General features: G+C 42.7%; 1 protein-coding gene across 4 annotated transcripts in view; it reads right to left on the bottom strand.

The window, feature by feature from the left end:
- Positions 1–19647, bottom strand: part of COL11A2 (collagen type XI alpha 2 chain) — a 108739-nt gene that overhangs the window by 30236 nt on the left and 58856 nt on the right. For all 4 annotated transcript variants that reach the window (XM_033924914.1, XM_033924915.1, XM_033924916.1 and 1 more), the window contains 18 exons: positions 16709–16753; positions 15983–16036; positions 14626–14670; positions 14139–14192; positions 13385–13492; positions 12577–12630; positions 12431–12484; positions 11492–11536; positions 10986–11039; positions 9500–9544; positions 7885–7938; positions 7208–7261; positions 7040–7093; positions 6563–6670; positions 4546–4635; positions 1667–1720; positions 1382–1489; positions 429–536 (listed from right to left, as the gene is read on the bottom strand). In XM_033924914.1, the coding sequence (XP_033780805.1) occupies positions 429–536; positions 1382–1489; positions 1667–1720; positions 4546–4635; positions 6563–6670; positions 7040–7093; positions 7208–7261; positions 7885–7938; positions 9500–9544; positions 10986–11039; positions 11492–11536; positions 12431–12484; positions 12577–12630; positions 13385–13492; positions 14139–14192; positions 14626–14670; positions 15983–16036; positions 16709–16753 (1188 nt within the window). The remainder of the gene's footprint in view (positions 1–428; positions 537–1381; positions 1490–1666; positions 1721–4545; positions 4636–6562; positions 6671–7039; positions 7094–7207; positions 7262–7884; positions 7939–9499; positions 9545–10985; positions 11040–11491; positions 11537–12430; positions 12485–12576; positions 12631–13384; positions 13493–14138; positions 14193–14625; positions 14671–15982; positions 16037–16708; positions 16754–19647) is intronic.

Here is a 19647-nt window from a genome sequence, read left to right as displayed (position 1 = left end):
ATTCGCCTAACCAAGATTGCAGTTTGTCTGCTTGAAACGCTAATATCCTAACAAAAAAAGTGGCAGAGGCGGTGATTAGCAGGGGGCGCACATCGCAGTGATGCCGGGCACCAACCTCCCCAGCTACGCCACTGATTGCCCTGTCCCCAGAAGGCTGGCACTCTAAGGACACGATTTACAAACCTGTATGAATGTATTAACCTGCATTATTGCACTTCAGTGCGTATTATTAGTAAATCGAAATCGTGTGCATTAATGCAGATTAGAAGACAAGGCTCTGCATTTAGTGTCTGAGGCAACAAGGAGTGAAGTGACCTTGCCCAATGTCACAAGCAGTGTCAGAGGCAAATGTGGGATTTGCCTGGTTTTCTTTCAGCACTAACCACTAGGCTTCTCTTCCACTCCCTATGAGAGACCAAGAGACTCACCTTGTCGCCATCCTCTCCAGCAGAACCCGCAGGACCTGCAGGACCTGGAAGACCAACTGGACCCTGAAGCCCATCACGACCAGCTGATCCTACTGGGCCTTTTTCACCCTGGACAGAACAGAACCAGAAGAGACTCCATAAAGCCAGGATATTATTTTGGGGTATGCCCATTTCCCAAATTAGCTCCTCTCTCCAAAGTGCCAGCTATCTCCATCATCACCCAAAGGCCAATAACTACATTTATAACAGTTAATAGAGGGAAAACTGTCAACAAGCTGTTGATTGAGCAGCTTTGCAGTCCAGGGATCCTGTTCACATGCTTCCTAGCTCTGGAATCTAACAAAAAGGCTCCATACCTCAGGGATCCAGTTCACACTCGTCTTAGCCCCGGAACAAAATCTCTGTTCCCCAGGGATCCAGTCCTTACCTGTGATAATTAAGGGATCCAGAATACAAACTCTATATTCCAGGGATCCAGTCCACACCCTCCATACTCAGCAATCTAGTCCACACCTTCCGTTTGCCAGAAACCTAAGCTATATCCTTCATAAGATGCTTATATTCCCGGGATCCACCCCATACCCTCCATAGACCAAGGATATAATGCTGATCCTTATACCTGAGGATGTCAACACTGATATGTTCTTTCCATAACCAAGGAGCCAGCACACAGAGATCCTGTCCAGCCCTTCCACAACCAAGAGATTACTATATCCCAGGATTACAAATCAGACCATGTCCCAGGGATCCAGCCCACAGCTTATTTCACCCAGAGATCACTGCCTAGAATTCTGGCCCAGCCTCTTCATATCCCAGGAATATGGACTCTGTATTCAAGGGATCCAGCACAGGCTTTTCCATATCCCCAACCCAGCACAGACTCTGTATCTTAGGGTCACAGTTAGAAATACAGGCTTCATGTTGATCAGCCGTACCCCTTCTCAGTTACTTACAGGAACACCTTTCTCTCCAGCAGGTCCTGCGGGCCCTTGAGGGCCGGGTCTTCCTGGAGGACCAATTGGACCTCCCGGTCCAGCAGCACCTCTCTCTCCTGGAGATCCCTACATAGAAGGAAAACATTGGACATTCAGATGTGTCTAGGGGCTTCACCCAGTACCCAGGCATTGGTAAACCGATGAGACGCCTACTCCGGGACTAACTGTTTCTCTGTCTAAACTGGGCACAAAGTGTCCCTGGCTGAGGTAGTAGAACTTGCACAGAGAAACTTGGATACTCACAGCAGGGCCGGGGGGACCAGCTGGGCCTTCGTTACCCTTCAGTCCTCCGCCACCCTGCAGAAAAACATAAACATCACGCAAGTCATTTCTGGTGGCAACAAAGTCCCTTAAACATACAGTAAAATAATTCACACTACCAGCAAAGGCATTTTCAAGTTTGCTTGTCTTGCCTTTTTTGTTACAATAAAAAGTTTTCTTCTGCTAAAAAAAAAATAATTATTATACCGCCTAATCAGGCTTCTAGGCGGTGTACATTAATCAATAAAAACAGTCACGTTAACAAACATATTTGGGGGAATAATTAACCAAACAGACAAACTTGTACAAAAGGAAAAAAAGGGGTCGAACTACAATATTATAGGAAAAAGACACTGAAGGAAAGAACAAGAGGTAGGGGAAAGACCAAAAGGAGAGAAGTCGAAATGTCCTTAGAAGGACAGTTGCTATTAAACAGCATCTTAAAAGAGTAGTTACTACTCAAAGGCATCTTTAAATAAGGTTTTTAATTTGGATTTAAACTGGTTTAAATTTGTTTCCTCTCTTATGTAATTGGGTATACAGTTCCAGAGGGAGGGTGCAGTGACTGAAAAGACTTTTAAGCGCATGGTATTAATATTTCTCAAAGGGGATATTGAGAAGATGTTGTGTAACAGAGCGGAGTGATCTGAGGGGGGCATAGAGTATAAGAAATCTGTTTATGAATTCCGGTTGGTTACAAGTTCTAGTTTTGAACGTAAGTAGAAGAATTTTATAAGTCATTCTGTGTTCGATGGGGAGCCAATGTGCTTTAATTAGTAGAGGTGAAACATGGTTGAATTTCCTTTCCTGGAAGATAATTTTTACAGAACTATTTTGAATAATCTGCAATCATCGGATTTCTTTTGGTGTGATCCCTTTATAGAATGCATTACAATAGTCAATACAGGAGATCACCAAAGAGTGAATTAGAATATTGACAGATGAGGGTTCGAGTATTTGAGAAAGAGAGTGGATCAATCGCAGATGGTAGAAAATTTTTTTAACTACGGCACTGTTTTGGTCGTGGTAATTGAATTTACTGTCAAAGATGACTCCGAGTAATTTTAGGGTAGGAACTGTTTGAATAGGGATGGAACTGAGTTTGATGGGCTTGAGTAGTGGCTGCCCTTCTCAGCAATATCAAATCTTTAATAATTTTATCATATACACCAGATAAATAAATATCACATACCTATGGTGATAGTGAGAAAGAGAGAGATGTATATAAAAAATAGTCAAGAACAATACTGTCATTCTCAAAATATAACAGGAAGTAGTGACAGAAAGAAGTGTAGCGAGGATGAAAGGCGGCCGAGGCGGTGGTGCCCCTCTCCCCCCCCCCCCACTCCACTGCTTCTCCAATCACACCTTCCCTTCCCCTGTACCCCTAGTTGAAGTTGTTGCTTGTGCTGGTCAACAGTGTATTCCTCGCAACCCTGTCGGCTCTCCCTCTAATGTCACTTCCTATGTGTGGCACCTGGAAGTGACAGCAGCGAGAGAACTGACAGGGTCACAAAGAGCACGTTGTTGACCGCCGTGAACAACAACTTCAACTAGAGGTACGGGGGAAGGAAAGGTGGGGTGTGCGAGTGGAGGGGAGGAATGGGAAGAGGCAAGGGGCAGAGAGAAGGAGAGGTACTGGCGCCCTCACCAACACGGCACCCAGGGTGGATCCCCCCTCTCCTCCTCTTACTGGTGACAGACTCCTCCTTGGTGATATATGATCTTGTGGCGCTGGAGCCCCAATGCAGACCATTTGTAGGTTCTTATCAGTTTTCGGTTTGGATCACTTTTCAGTTTTTGGAATTTCGGATAAAGGACCTTGTACCTGTATCAGGAGGAACTGCTGCACTCTACGGATGGGATGGAGATAATCCACACAGTGCTAGACTCACGCATATGCGCCGCTGCCTACTTGAAAAGTTCTGAGGTAATAATCTCAGGATGAGGGGCATCCTTTGGGCTCTAGAGAGAGACTATGACTACAGCACAGACACTGACTTCTCTCGATTGCTCACAGAATACTTTTTTTGGGGGGAAAGGGTATAGGAGACAATGCCATCCATAAAACGTAAATCACTGGTCTCAGGCTGGATCATGGTGACAACAGCAGCTGATTGTGAAGGTCAGCGAGTGGGAGGCTATCTCAGTGTGTGCTCTTCTCCCAGTCCCTGGGAGGCCCACAACATCCTGGCTTTACCACAGTCAGCTGCCGGTGTGGTATTGTTACGATGTAGGCCTCAGATCCATGGATCAGGGAAGCATGAAGTGAGGGGAGTTGAGCGTAGGGGTTGTGTCTGGTTATGAGAAAGTTGAGAACCCTGTGCCAGCACACCCCCCTGCTGCCCCCAGAGGAATACTGATGCTAGGCAGAGGGTGGTGGAAGAGAAAGGGGGATGTGAGTTCAGAGACACTGAAGGAGAGAAAGAGGGGAAAGCTGGACACTGGGGGGGGGACAAGAGGTCTGGAGAATTGTGGTGCCGGTGGAAAAGTGTTATTTTGAGGCTGCCAACCTTCCCTCCTTCCCATTGTCATTGTTCTGTGTGTGGGCAGGGAAGGTCTTATTTTGGGATCCCTGCTCTCTATTGTCGTTCCTCAGTATGCCCGGGGGGTACCAGGGAGGTGCTATGTTGGGGCTGCTGCTCCCTCTCCCCTGCTCCCTACCCCCTATCTCCTTCATTAATCATTATTCTTATGGGAGTGCTTAATCCTAACCTCCCAACTTTTTGCCCCCTCCAACCCCAAATTAAATAGTTAAATGCTGCCTAATTTATAATGTCAGAAGGCGTCTCGAGCTCTGGATTCAGTTTTTTCTACAGTAAACACTCTGATCACTCACGATAGCAAGCTCTCATACTCACTGCGGTGCCTGGGAGACCTCTCTCTCCAGGGAAGCCTCGGAGTCCGGCAGGCCCATCCTTTCCTGGGAGACCCATGATTCCGGGGTCACCCTGTGGACAGAAGAGATGCAGTGAGATGTTATATCTAATCTAATCTAATCTAAACCTTAGGTTTGTATACCGCATCATCTCTACATTCGTAAACTTGACATGGTTAACAAGAGTTAGGGTAGAAAGGAACTCCAGTGGAGGGAAGAGGCAAAATGAAGAGAAAATTTAGAGGACTAGAATAACCAGAGAGGATCACGGTGGTTTTATCTTAAATTATATTTAACCAAGTTTTAAAGCGAAATACAGAATCTTTGTGACACTGTAATTTCACCGATATGTTTTTCAAAGGCAAGAGCTAAATTCGGTAACCTGATGAAATCACTGGGGACTGTTTTAATCAAGTGGCATCATTCATAAACAGCAACTCAATCAGACACAAACCCGGTTTCCCAGGTCTTTTCACTCAGTGGCGTAGCGAAGGTGAGATGCGCATGGGCAGTGGCACCCCTTACCCGCCCTCATCTCTGCCCCCCAACTCCTTGCCTGACCCCCTCATACCTCTAGTTGTTCACTGCTGCGACCAACAACTTCAGTGTGCTCCTTGTGATTGCTTCCTCTCCCTTTGATGTCACTTCCTGTGCGTGGCACCCGGAAGTGACGTCAACGGTTGCCGACGTGGTCGCAAGGAGCACATTGAAGTTATTACTCACGGTGAATAACTAGAGGTATAAGGGAAGGAGGCTCACGCGCAGCGGGGGAGGGAGGAGTGGGAAGAGGCGGGGGCATAGAGGACGAGGGTTGCCAGCGCCCCCACCATGATGGCATCCGGGGCAGATCGCCCCCCCCCCCTTACTACGCCACTGTTTTCACTTCATATCCTGAATCTTCACTATGGCATACCATGACAAAGGACTCTTGTACCTATTACCTTTAGGGTACTTTAAAAGAAAAATGACCTCCATACTCTGCTCTTTGCATAGCAAAGGCTCCAGAAGCAGAAATGGCTTGCGTTGGTCGTCTTCTCTGTCCCAAACAGACCAGAGTCAGTTTTTAACCCAGGGTTCTAGGTGCCTAACACTGTGGTTGGGTAGCTAGAACTCTTTCAAAATAGTCCTTCATTTTACCCATCCAAAAGTGCAACATATTAGCAACGTAGTCTAGAAGTAGTTTCCAGATTTCTGGGTGCTTAAGAGAGTAATCACATTTATCAAGTATTAGGGTTATTTCCCCCATGTTAAGGATATCTCAACATTCTAGACTCCCACTCTTTTTACAGCTGGAACAACAAAATTTTTCCAGTTCGCTCCTACTAGAATCCTCACAGCCTCCAACCAAAAAGGAATATTTATTTATTTAAAAAATTTCTAGACCGCTTAAGTCTAAGCGGTTTATATAAGAACATACCTAGTATTAAAACAAACGACATATATCTCAGATATATCAACAACAGTAGTGCTTTGCATTTCACGTTAACTTGATGTTATAAAGTTACTATATCAATAACAAAGTCCTCCCTTTCTTTACATCTCTCGTAATCTTATTGTTATAGAATTATCACATCTAGATCAATGTCCTCCCATCATATATTACATAAAGGTGTCCACAAATAGTTGAATTTTCAACAGCCTCGTACAAATCAAGCAATCCAAGCTGCCTGTTTCATTTTTGCTCTTCTCCAGAGATCAATCCTAACACAAAAATTTCAGGCGTTAGGGCAAATTTTTATCTTCAATTTTGCAGAACCGTAGGCCAAGTCTATGATGCAATTGAAAACAAACTTAGCCACAAACATGCCAATACTATACTGCAACAGCTAAGTTAATCTTATTTAGGCTTACTGGAATCAAATACCATCTCAGAAAGGTCTCTGAGGGTGGTGAGCTCTTTCCCAAATTTGCAACTGGTTGTCTTTTGTTAAAATAAGTTAAACTCCAATTCTATGTGGCAATTTTATTTTCAAAAGCAAGCTAGAGAAACTGTATCTTACCTTGGTTCCTTCCTTTCCAGATGGACCAGACAGACCTTGTTCACCAGGTGGACCAGGAGGGCCAGGGTGCCCTCTCTCTCCCATTGGACCAGTCTCGCCAGTTGGTCCCTGGGAAAAGCAGAATCATGTCAGATACCAAAACTGATGAGTAATAACTAATCAAAGAAGCTCCCCAGAGATATTTGGTGTGTGCATCCTCTTTGCCCAGCATTCCTTAGCCCTGTGAGCTGCATCTATCAGCTCTGAAGGAAGATCTCTAGAGATATATGATTTATGTATCCTCTATCAGCCCTGAGGGAATGTGTGCCATCTGTGAACTGTTCCCATCACTCCTGACAGAAGATCCCCAGAGACCCTTGGGACATGCACCCTGTGTGATCTGCTTCTATCAGTCCAGACACTTGATCCCTCTAACCAGGGTCTCTAACAAAGTATGAGTTGTGATGCCAGTTCATAGCCAAAACCAGAAAAGCTCACCTGTGGACCAACCACACCTGGTGGACCAGCTGTTCCTGTCTTCCCTTGAAAACCCTGAGAGGAAGAAAAAACATGAAGCAGCGAGTGTAAAGGAGAGATTAATTCACTGCCAATCTACCACCAGTTTCTCTTACAAGAAGACAAAAGAACCATTTTGCCAACACTCACCACTTCTCCTCTCTGACCTGGATGTCCTGGAATTCCATCCTTTCCTGGGGGGCCCTGGGAAAACAATAGCAGATCAGTGGCCAGACAACCAAAGAGTAGCAAACATCTCAGAGCGGAGATTGTGATGTCATACAATTCTAGAGATTACTCATACTAACTGCTGACAAGGATTACACACACAAACAACTATGGTGAATTTAGAAAACACCTAAAAACATTCCTGTTCTCGAAATACCTAGGTAACGATTCAGGACAATAGCCCCCTTCGTAATCCCACCCAGATCTGATCTTGTAAACGGTTAACCTCTGATCTCTAACTATGATTGCTCCATTCAATTTATGGAATTTCTCTAATTCATTGTAAATCACACGGAACTTCACGGTCCTGCAGTATATAAACTGTTGCTATTATTATCAATGTTGTTACTATCAGATGTTCTCAGCTATACTCTAAGTCGCTGTCTGTACAGTTTCTCTTCGTTGTGAACCGCCTAGAAGTCGCAAGATTGTTGGCGGTATATAAGAATAAAGTTTTATTTATTATTTACATTCAAGCTCCAGGAATCTGCAGCCTCTTGGGCTGATATATCACTGAACCTCCAGATACCCTCTACCACCACTGTGACTTCTAATACCTTCACTGTGGTCCCCAAATACCTCCATTGTGGGATACTTACAGGAGGTCCTTTTGGTCCCAGGAAGCCATTTGGACCCTGAGGTCCTGGAAGACCCTAAACAGAAGAAAGGAGATGGAATTCGAAGTATAATAATTGAATTATTAATACAGCTAACATTCACATATTACATAACAGATCACTCCAAAGTAGATCCAGCTCTGCAGACTCAGATCCATATGTGCACAGCTTTGCAGGCTTACGTGCTCTCATTAAGCTTTGTTAGGGTTTGAGTTGAAATAAGGATATGAATTGTCAGGGTACAGATGTTATAATAGGGAGAATATGTCGGCCGATATTTTGACAGTGGCAGTCTGCATTTATATGTCCACTGTAGGCTGTATTCCCAGATATTAAATGACAGATTATTTCTTGGCACCAGCATTGATTATCAAGTTCTAGGTTGACCTCTAAAACTTATACAGTTAAGTAATTCGGCCAAGACATCCAAACGGGACATTAAAAAAAATTAAATTTGGACATCTAGTGGTTTTGAAAATGGACATTTTCCCGCCCTGACATTTGGACGTCTTATGGGAAATGTCTGAAATCGGACTTAAGACAGTGATCTCAGGCACCTATTCTCCTGTTGAGAGTTGTGGATCATTGGAACAGACTCCCACTCCAGGTGATAGAGGCCAGCAGCGTGACGGATTTTAAGAGAAAATGGGATACTCACGTGGGATCTTTAAGGGAGTAAACTCAGGGGGGGGATACTTGGAATGGGCAGACTTGGTGGGCTATAGCCCTTTTCTGCCGCTTTTTCTATGTTTCTATGTTTCCTTGTCTTATTCATATCTTCACTTTAGAAGGCAATTAAAAACTTTGTTTAGTAGCTAATCTTTTGTTAATCACATTGAACTTTACGGTAACTGCGGTTTAGAAATAAATTATTATGTTATGTTATCTTTTCAATAAGTTTATAGGTAACTTGCTTCTTTCCTACCTGCTTATTCCTTTGTATTTTTATTACTCTTTTGTGAACCGCATTGAACTACATGGTTATGCGGTCTAGAAATCAGCTTATTGTATTGTATTGTACACTGATGTTCTATCAAAAATGTCCCTTTTAGTGCGAGGATGGTTTGAAAAATTTGGTAAATTTCCATGAGATAGCACCATGGTCCATTAAGTCATCAATGCCGTCAATGAGTACTTTGCAGGGTTTGACAAAACCTATTTTTCTGACGGAATGAAAAAACTGGCCACTCGCTGGACTAAGTGTATACGCCTCGATGGAGACTACGTCGTTTAACATGCTTTTTTTCACCAAACCTTTCAAACCATCCTTGTTCATCAAGAATTAGAGAACTCGGAATTTCAAAGGGCCAACTCTGTCCCTGAAACACCCACAAGTTGGCCTGGTTCAGTGCAGATGGTAACTGCAAATATCCAACGACACTAAGAGGTTAACTGCCATTGAACACTGGCAGCCTGCTCGCTTTTATTGTTTTGAATATCGGCCGGATGTTTTTTTTACTTGGCATTAGTGTGGTTACTGGTTACAAATGAAGTACAGAATAAAATGGTATTCATAAGACTCCCAGGCGCGTTTTTCTCTGCCTCCACCAGCGACAAACCGGGGTATGATAGGAAAGGACTAGGCCCTCACACTTACCCTTTCACCAGGGGATCCAGAAGGACCTTCACCGCCAGAAGTGCCCTGAAAGATGGGAGATATAAAAGAAACCTGTCACCATCATAAGCAGAGAGATGAACAAATGTCTTCCATTATAGCCAATGAGGAGAACAGTTAGAGACAAAGGGAGCCAGTTGTGTGGATAAATGTGGACTTTAGGATGTGTTAAATGGAAGTTGGTATGCTAGTTACACACAAACGCTGTTTATAGACATGTACACACCATTGCTTTCAGTAGAAGTTAAACCTGAATGTCTCATTCTGCCCTCCTTTTTCTGGAGCCATATGGTAACCCTACCCAAGTACAGTGGTCAGTGCCAAAATTTATCCAGAGACTACTTTTGGGATCCTAGTTAGAATATAAGAATAGCCTTATTGTGTCAGACCAATGGTCCATCTAGCCTAGTAGCCCATCTTCACAGTGGCCAATCCAGGTCACTATAACCTGGCAAAACCCAAAATAGTAGCAACATTCCATGCGACCGATCCAGGGCAAGCAGTTATTCAAGGAAGATTTACGGATAGCAGACTGAATAACACCTCCTTGGATAGCAGGTTATGTTATATGGATATGTGCTTTTCAATACTGGCCACATCTCCAAAACATTCCCAGAAGGTCTCATTCTAATGCAGCTACACACGGACATGTGATTTTAGGAGGTTGATAATCCAGAGACAGGGTGATAGATGCAGATGATTACCTCTCTCTCTCTAAAACAGACGGTCAATGAAGACAGATTAAAAAAAAGAAAGAAAGAGGCAAAGTAAGAAAGGGAGAGTTAGAGACAAAGACAAAGAATGAGAGAACTGGGTACCTACTTCTGTATTATGTATTCATTGGACAACATTAGGACAAACTGTTAATACGAGACCATTCCTTCAGAGAGAGACAGATAGGAGATGAAGAAGAGAGGCAGAGAGAGTTCTTGAATCAGACACAAAGATGCAGAGGAGGTGTGGCCTCGTGGATGCAAATGTTGAGGTTATAGACATACATTTGGAATGACATCACAAGCCTCCATTTTTACCTGCCCCGTTGAAATCATTCACCTGTGCATGGCAAGTTCCAAAGGGCAAGCTAGGGAGGGAGAGTGGCAGGCAGAATTATGAGATCGTTAGAGAGAAGGGGATATGAACAGAGTAACAGAAGACATCAGCAAGCAGGAAGACGATAGAGACTGCAGCAGAGAAAGAGACACTATATTATTTTAATCATTGTATGAATTACTTTGGCAACAAATGTACAAACTCTCCGGCCCAGAAAGTTTCCTAAATATGAAAAGGACAGAATGGAGTGTGGGACAGTGATGGAAGAGAGGATTATGGAGCAATAACAGCAAGAAAGAGAACTAAAATGTCTGCCCGGGGAGAGCAAAGATGGGAGAAAAGCTGAAAGGACATACAGCCAGTGAGGGGCAAAGGTTTGAGGAATTAAGCCACTCCGTAACTTTGATTAAAGACTGACCTTTGGTCCCAACTTCCCTGTGGTGCCCCTTGGTCCCCTTTGGCCTCGTGGACCCTAGAAAAAGTTGAGATAACAATTTCAGTAGGCAAATTGGTGATAACAAAAGTCTCTTCTATGGAAGTACAGTATCATGGCATCTCCTGTTGGCCAGATTTTCTAATCTTGTTCAACAGATTTGAATTTCTGAAGGTAGTAACTGAAGGTAAGTTACATTCAAATCAGGTGTTTCCCAGAGGGCTTACAATCTACTTTTGTACATGAGGCAATAGAGGATTCAGTGGTTGGTCTAATGTCACGAGAAGTGGGATTTGAGCCAGGCTTCCCTGGTTCCTGTTCCACTGTGCTAACCACTATTCTGCTCCTCTGCTTTTCATGAGGGCCTCTGAGTTTCCACTGATGAACATTCAAAGATATACATCACTCAGCGTAGCTTTAGAAGGTCACCCTTGTGTGCTTTTGATGTGAACAATTTGCTTTAGTTCAGCAGTGTAAAGTTTTGCATTTACCGTAGGCCCACGCTCGCCTCTAGGACCCAGTTTCCCTGTTAAACCCTGTAGAAAAGAAACACAAATAGTCATAAAACACCCCCACCAAAACTTGATAGCCAACTATAATTTCCCTTCAAAACAAGGCAATCAATGGTCATCTTCTAAAAAGATGGCCAACATAATTTCCCTTCAAAAGAAGATGGTCAATGGCTATCTCCTAGAACAAGATGGCCAATGTAATTTTCCTTCAAAAGAAGATGGTCAATGGCCATCTCCTAGAACAAGATGGCCAATGTAATTTCCCTTCAAAAGAAGAGGGTCAATGGCCATCTCCTAAAAAAGATAGCCAACATAATTTCCCTTCAAAACAAGGCAATCGGTGCTCATCTCCTAGAACAAGATGGCCAATATAATTTCTGTTGCTATCTCTTAAAACAAGATGGTCAATATAATCAATAACTATCTTTCAAAACAAGATAGCCAACAGTAATTTCCCTTCAAAACAAGAGGATTAATGATTATCACACTCCAGAATAGGAGGGCGAATAGTCATCACCCTTTAACCCTTGAGCAGATTGTGGTGTCCACAGAGACTGAGATGGATGGATATTGGGCAATAACTCATAAGGTTCTGGTAGCTGTTTAGAATATTATAAAGCTTGGTGTTATGGGATCTGGGTATTCAATTAAGAATCGGGACCTGTATGCTTACCTATCCTGAATCTAATTTAGCTTGTGGTCAGCGCTTAAAATCCCACTGACCTCTGATGGCTGAATATTATCCTGGATATTATCTGAACCACAAGGAAGCAGTTACCCTCAGCATCCTGGGCTCATGAAGAAGAATATAAAATGAGCTCCAGCCTCTGTAGCCAGCTCTTATCAGTCTTCTCCCTATACACATTTCTTCTCTGAACCTTTACTTGATATAAATCAGGTCTGCAGAAAGCATCTCACCCTGGCTCCTTTCTCTCCGCTGGTTCCAGGGAATCCTGGGAATCCATTGGAACCCTGAAAAGGAAGAGAAGACACAATAACCACCAGTCCTAAGCCACCAAAGCACACCAATGTCACATTAGTCATGATTAGTTCGGGCTTCTCACCTTAGAACCTATCCGTCCTGGATAGCCAGGTAGGCCTGGAACACCGAGTTTGCCCTGGTAATGAGAAACAAAGAAAGCAGATTATTGGGACAGTTGTCCAGGGGAGGTGGTGGATTGGCATTCAAGAAAGAAGATTAGCATAGAGGATTCTTAGGATTGAAGGAGTGAGGGGAAACCTGGAATCAACTAATCCCTAACTGGCACCATATTCCATATTTCTACCAACAGCAGGCCTGCTATATGCCAACAGCAAGGACCCATCTCTAATGGTATCCATGAGGGGCCTTTTTCTTGTAGAATATCTGGAAGCCTTTTCCCCATATCAGTGAGTTACCCAAATACTGGTGGTGGGATCAACTGTAGTAAAGATGTCTTGTCCCCTGCAAGATATCTCATGTTGCATGGAACTCCACTTCACCCTTCACTAGTTCAAGGGTTGCTAAGGACTCCGTTCATGGGTTCTTAGTTGTCCTCTGAGATACCTCTTCTTAGGGTCTTAACCCAAACCAAACACAATCACAAGTTTGGCAAGACATTGTTGACCATACAGCCACAAGAAGTTTCCCTCACTTCCCAAAAGAATGATATCGGGGGGGGGGGGGGGTCATGGCTGAAACCCTAATTATTTCCTTCAGCTTCCCATGGAGCTGATGACATTTCCTGGAGGCAGCATTTCTATTCAATGTGTACATCTCCCGATATCATGAGAGGATCTACCAACCGCCTCAGCAAGGAGCTGGTTTGTACCCTTCCCCATGCAATATACTGATCCCATGGTGACCTAGCTTGGGGTATATCTGCTTCTCACCTTTTCACCAAGCAAACCAAGTGGACCAGCATCACCAGGAGGACCTGTTCGCCCCTTTGGACCCTCAGGGCCATCTTCTCCTCTAGAGCCAGGAACGCCAACCTCACCCTGTGAAGAAGGTTCTTTGTATCAGGATCACAACCAGTAATAGACATTAGATGAAGCAATTGGAGTCAGCTTTGCTGGGATTGAAAGACTCCATAACACTCACAGCGAAGGACAAATCAAAGAGCTGATGCAGTATTTAGGAGCTACACTATAAGGCTGAACTATTGAGAGATGATGACAAAACCATCATATTCAATACACACTCACGCAATAACACAAATATCAATATATACACAAATGATAATAAAACATCAACACATACACATAATAACACAATATATACTCAAACAAACACCAATATATACGCAAATGATAACAAAACATCAATACACACTAACACAATACACACTCACACAATAACACAAACACCAATATATGCAAATGATAACAAAATATCAATACACACTTACACAATAACACAAACATCAATATACCTTGTATACACAAATGATAAAACATACTCAACTAGATCACCTTATAATGATAAATATGAATACACTCATGAACTAATGTGTCAGCTTGACAGGGTATTAAGTAAAGCTTGAGGGGTTCTTCCCTGGACGCAGAGACTCATAAGCACCCCAGAAGTCTGGGTACAAAGAACCAAGATTGTGACTCAGACAAAGAAACAGGGATTAATACTTACTCTGTCTCCCTTCACACCCATGTCCCCTTTGAAGCCAGTAAAGCCTTCTTCACCCTGTGGCAATAAAGAATTAAACAGATTTGGATCAATTACGAACCTCAGTAAAATACTTTGTAACTAGGACATTATGGTATCAGGAAGTGCTGTGCTGCTGTACTTCATAAACAGGACATCTTCCATTCCCCCAACACTCCAGAATGGTGTAAGGGGACAATAGTCTTCATGCCCAGGGCACAATCCATCTCCCAGCACCTCTGCATGGTCTTAGGGGACACTGTGCTGCTGGAGGCACAGTCTATATTCAGGATCCCAGCACAATTTTTGTAAGCACTGGAGACACTGATAAGATCCATCTTCCTGAACCCCTGTAAGGTGTCAATGGCCCCCATAATAGAAAAATCAAAATATTCAGCAATGTTGCAAGTTATTTGAGGCTTTATTTCCAATTTTCTTCATGAGCTATGGGGCAGGATGGAAGAGGACATACCTTCTCCCCCTTGTGACCTTTCAGTCCTCGAATTCCTTCAGCTCCCTAAAACCAACCACATGGAAGAATGAGACAGAGACATGTAATAAGTACATGCACAGAGATACAAGGGCATGCTATATAAACTTTAGTAACTACTATGAGTGAGGTCACAGAGGCAATGCTATTCACTGCTCAGTAGGCTCTGCTGTGGTAGGATGACGTGGACACCTCAATCTATCTGACTTGAACCTACCCTTGATATCTACCTGTATAAGGTTACCTGACGTCCAGATTTCCCCCTGACATGTCCGGATGGCTTTTCAAAACCCGGCACTTTGTCTGGATTTTGCAAAGATTCCTTTTTTTTTTTTTTTTTTGTAACCAGTAATATCTCTTTTCTCTCATTTATCTCAATGCTCTGCTCATTGGGTAAGTCTCTCTTTATCTATACCCTTCTCCTCCATGGCCAACTCCAGACTCCGTCCCTTCTACTTTGCTGCATCGCATGCTTGGAACGAACTGCCTGACTCGGTATGGCGAGGTCCGTCTCTGGCAGTATTCAAAGAAATGCTCAAAGCCCACTTTGAAGCTGCTTTCAAGTCCAAACTCCAACCCATCTGCTAGCGCCCATCTATCTTGCATTCCCTCTGTAATTCTCCTTCTGATCACTGTGTACAGATGCACCTTTTTTGTCCAGTTTGTCTGCCATAACTAGATGGTAAGCTCTTTTGAGCAAGGACTGTTTCTTCCATGTTTGATTTACAGCGCTGTGCATGTCTAGTAGAGCTATGGAAATAAGTAATAGTAAATAGTAGTAGTAGACCCTAAAATGACAAAGTGGGATTGCTGTCACTAGTCTGTACAATCTGCACTTTTAACATGAAATAACGACAGCAGAAATACTGAGAATAAATAAAAAAATAAGAAAGCACACTAACAGGTTAAGGGGTTGGGGTTGGGAGCAGAACTGGGTGGACCTGAGGGGTGTGGCCATGGGTCCAGATTTTCCTTCAGGAAAATCTGGTAACCCTATACCTGCATCTATGTAACTTTTACTAACTGATGTGATTTAACTGCAATTCCCATATTATTATATGGGCCTTTTCTTAAACCTGTACTGGATAAGTGTGATACAGAAATTCAGATTAGATTAGATCTAAATCTGATGTACACAGTGCCATATTACACTACTTAACAAGATTACCTTGCTCATACCTCACAAGCAACAGCTCCTCCCCCTCCTAAGTGAATACGAATTTACGTATTTCAGCATCCAGTATTTCCTGCCCCTTCCGTAACTACCAAAATCTTGTTTTGCTCTTTATCAGCAGAAGATCTGCAAAACTCTAATCCTGAAGAATCATCCTTCACCTACCTTCATGCCACGTGGTCCAGGATAGCCAAGGGGGCCTTGAGGGCCAAGGGGACCCTAAACACAAACGCAATAAATTAATCAACCGGGAAGAAGAGCCACAGGCTTCATGAGGTACAAGAAACACCCTTGAGATTCAGAAATACTCAACACATCATTGCCACTGATGTTGAGCTTTTTTTACTGTAATTTTGATTCAGCAGTTTCCTCCACCTCCATTAGAACCATGTCTACTAGGCTATGGCACCATGAACATTCAATTGTAATTACCTGCATTTTTATCCCTATTATATAACCCCCCTTTCCTCCACTGAACCCAGTAATTAAAGCAACAATCCATGATCAGGAGCTCCAGATCATGGCTCCCTAATTCTGGTTGAACTGCAAATAGTAGACCTATAAATTCATCTCTTTCACCTTTTACATGGATAGCCCAAAAATCTGATTGATTATGGTGTCAATAGTACAATTTTGGGAATCAGTGTACTAGAAAACTGGTCCAGAACAGCCTCAGGACTTTAACTGCATAATAATGCTTACAGAAATGTTCCAGAACAATGACATGCCATTATGTTACCATAGAGAAGGAATGTTTAACAACAATAAACACACTTCACCATATTACTGTTCTGTGATTTTAAGAGAAAAGGACAAATTGGTGTTAAAATGTATTATTGCACCGCTCTATCACATATTAAAAGGGAAATGAAAGAGCCCACGATCACATACCTGATTGCCTTTGCCTCCAGGTGGGCCCTCCTTACCTGGGTGACCCTAAGAGAGAAAGAGTTCAGAGGTCATTCATGCTAAAGTTTATACTCTTTGCAAGAATGTGAATAGTACACCAGCTAGAACTTTCATCAAGGTCATCACTGGAGCATACCAAGGTCATCACTGGAGCATACATTCAACTGATTAAGGAGACAGGGGCCAACGTTTCCATCAAATGCTATACTGAGATGAGATGGAGGCAGAGTTCATCACTGAGACACTCATCCAACTCCATGGTAAAACAAGACTATTGAGTGCAACTACTTAATTCGTCTAGCCCTACAATGACTTTGGGTCAATATCTGAAACTGAAACATTCATCCATCTCTACAACAGGAGTCAACGACATTCATCCAGTTTCATAATAAGACTGGGGTCAATGTTTATCGTTGGGATGTTTATCCAGCTATATAATGAGACAGAGCCAATGTCTGTCCCGGAAGCACTCACCCAGCTCCAGAGCAAAGAGAGTGAAGATTATTTTAACTCTGTGGCCAAAGAAGGTCAATGTGTGTCTCCAGGACATTCATCTAACCAAATAGCAAGAAGGGGTCAGTGTCTATCACCAAACATTTGTCTGTCATGAGATATTCATCCAGGTCAATAACAAGAAGGGGCTCAACATCTATCTGATTACAATAGATATAAATCAGTTTGACTGAACCACAGAAAGGCAGTACATTGAATCCCATTACTCCTTTTCCTATAAGATTGGAAAATAATCTATCCAGGTCAGTTTTACCTGTCTGCTGTTAGTGGTATAGATTCTCAACTCAATCTATGACTGACATATCATTCCAGTGCTATAACGAATTTGGACCATTATCCGTCACTAGGACATTCATCCAAGATACGTTCAACGGTTATCATCAAGATGCTATTCTCTAATAAGGTGGGGCTCAGATACAGGTGTGTTTCAGTCAGAGACTTATTATTCTACTGTATGAGGATCAGGTCCATGTTTCATGTCTTCCTCGGCAGAAAATGGCAGCCTAAGAAATGTCTTCAAACATCTGTAGATAGCAAGTCCTGTGATTCCTACTGATGACTTTGGCCTGGAGACTTTGCTTTCTTATAGGCCTTAGCTTGCACAGAAATTTAGAGAGCGAATGATATCCACAGGAAAGCATCTGAGGTGTTTCTAGAGGTTAACAGCAGGAAAAAAACTTATTTACAATGTCCAATGTGACATGGACAAGAGGACATGGACTGAAGCTAAGGGGCGCCAAGTCCAGGACAAATATCAGGAAGTTCTGCTTCACGCAACGAGTGGTGGACACCCCAGAGGAGGTTATTGCGGAATCCACTGTTCTAGGATTTAAAAGCAAACTAGATGCACATCTCCTTACGAGAGGCATAGAGGGATATTGGTGACTAAAATTACGCCAGGTGTACACTTGGCTGGGCCTCTGCATGTGCGGACTTGATGGACCGAAGGTCTGATCCAGAGATGGCAATTCTTATGTTGGGTACTCTAAGTTGGTGAGATGTTGATTGACATCTTCTTGAAGGAATGTGCTCTAACCTCCATTTGGGATCAGGGTGGCCAATTGCTGCCTGTAGAACAGTAATGGCTAAAGTTCTAAGCAGTTTCCAGCCTTTCCTGAATCACTAAAATATGTCCCAATGGTGAGATATCAAAAGAGTCCTGACCTCAAATAACTCATGTATTCCTTCACTCATGTTATGTTAATCAGGTTTTCTATTCTGTCTTTACCTATTCAGTTCAAGGTCGAATTACATTACAAGAGGTTGGGTCAGTTACTTAGGAAGTTACAATGGGCAGTTTGACACGAATATTCAATATAACTGCTAGTACAGGTAGATCAGTACAATTATTAATACAGTTAGGTCATAGTTACAAGATCAAGTAGGTCATCATTGGCTCATCATATCCCAGGAGTTGCATTGGCCAGTTTAGAAATAGGCTTTTACAATTACCATTTCAGTTACTTCAGGGTTGGCTTCCTGTCTTGGTACAGAAATGCTTTTAAAAGTCACAAGATTGTAGTGTAAGGGGTAGTTGGTTCCATCATTTTGCTAACTGATATTGGATGGATAAGGTCATTTGCCTGGTAGACTTTATATTGTTGCATGCTGGGAATTTTAAGTGGAAAAGATTTCTGATGGAATAACTGTTGGAGGCACCCTGGAGTAGGATGGCCAACTCTGTTAGATAGGTGGGGGAATTGCCTATTAGGATCTTAAAGGCAGTGATGCCTAATTTAAACTTGATCCTTGTGATTATGGGCAGCCAGTGTAGTTTCATATAGTAGGGCAGTTGATGTTCTGATTTCCATAGTCTATATATGAGTCTTACTGCTGCATTTTGAACTAGTTGTAGATGCAATAGCAACATTTTAGAGCAAGGAACTAGTTTTACATTACAGTAGTCTAGTCAAGATAAGATTAGGGATTGCATTAAAATTTGGAAAGCCTCTTTTTCGAAGTATTTTCTGATGGATATTAGCTTTTTCATCACAAGGATATTGACTCTATAATCAGATGTTATATGGCATGATTCATATGGCCCATCCATCTTGTCTTTGGGAAGTCATTGGATGTTGTCTATGGAGTACAAAATTGGTTCAAGGTGATAGGCATAATGTGAATCCTGGTTGAGTGGCGTAGCTTATACACATTGAATGATATTTAAAATGACTGATGAGATCAGCCCCAATGTTGACTGCATAAGTCTTTTGTTTTTAAATCTGGCCAAGTGGTATCCCTAAAGATATGTTACATCCATGACTGTGTTAAACCGAATGTGAGTTTAGGGCAGGCCAGGGGCTGGCATTAAAGTTATCTGTAGGGTTAGTGGCAAAATTCATCTGCTGGCAAGATAACTTGTATGATTCTGTAGGCGTGATATATACATTCAATAATACCTATATAAA

The sequence above is a fragment of the Geotrypetes seraphini genome, chromosome 16 (genome assembly GCF_902459505.1).
Source record: "Geotrypetes seraphini chromosome 16, aGeoSer1.1, whole genome shotgun sequence".
NCBI classification, from domain to species: domain Eukaryota; kingdom Metazoa; phylum Chordata; class Amphibia; order Gymnophiona; family Dermophiidae; genus Geotrypetes; species Geotrypetes seraphini.
The sequence above is the reverse complement of the archived record's forward strand: the minus strand, read 5'-3'. Positions and strand labels throughout refer to the sequence as shown.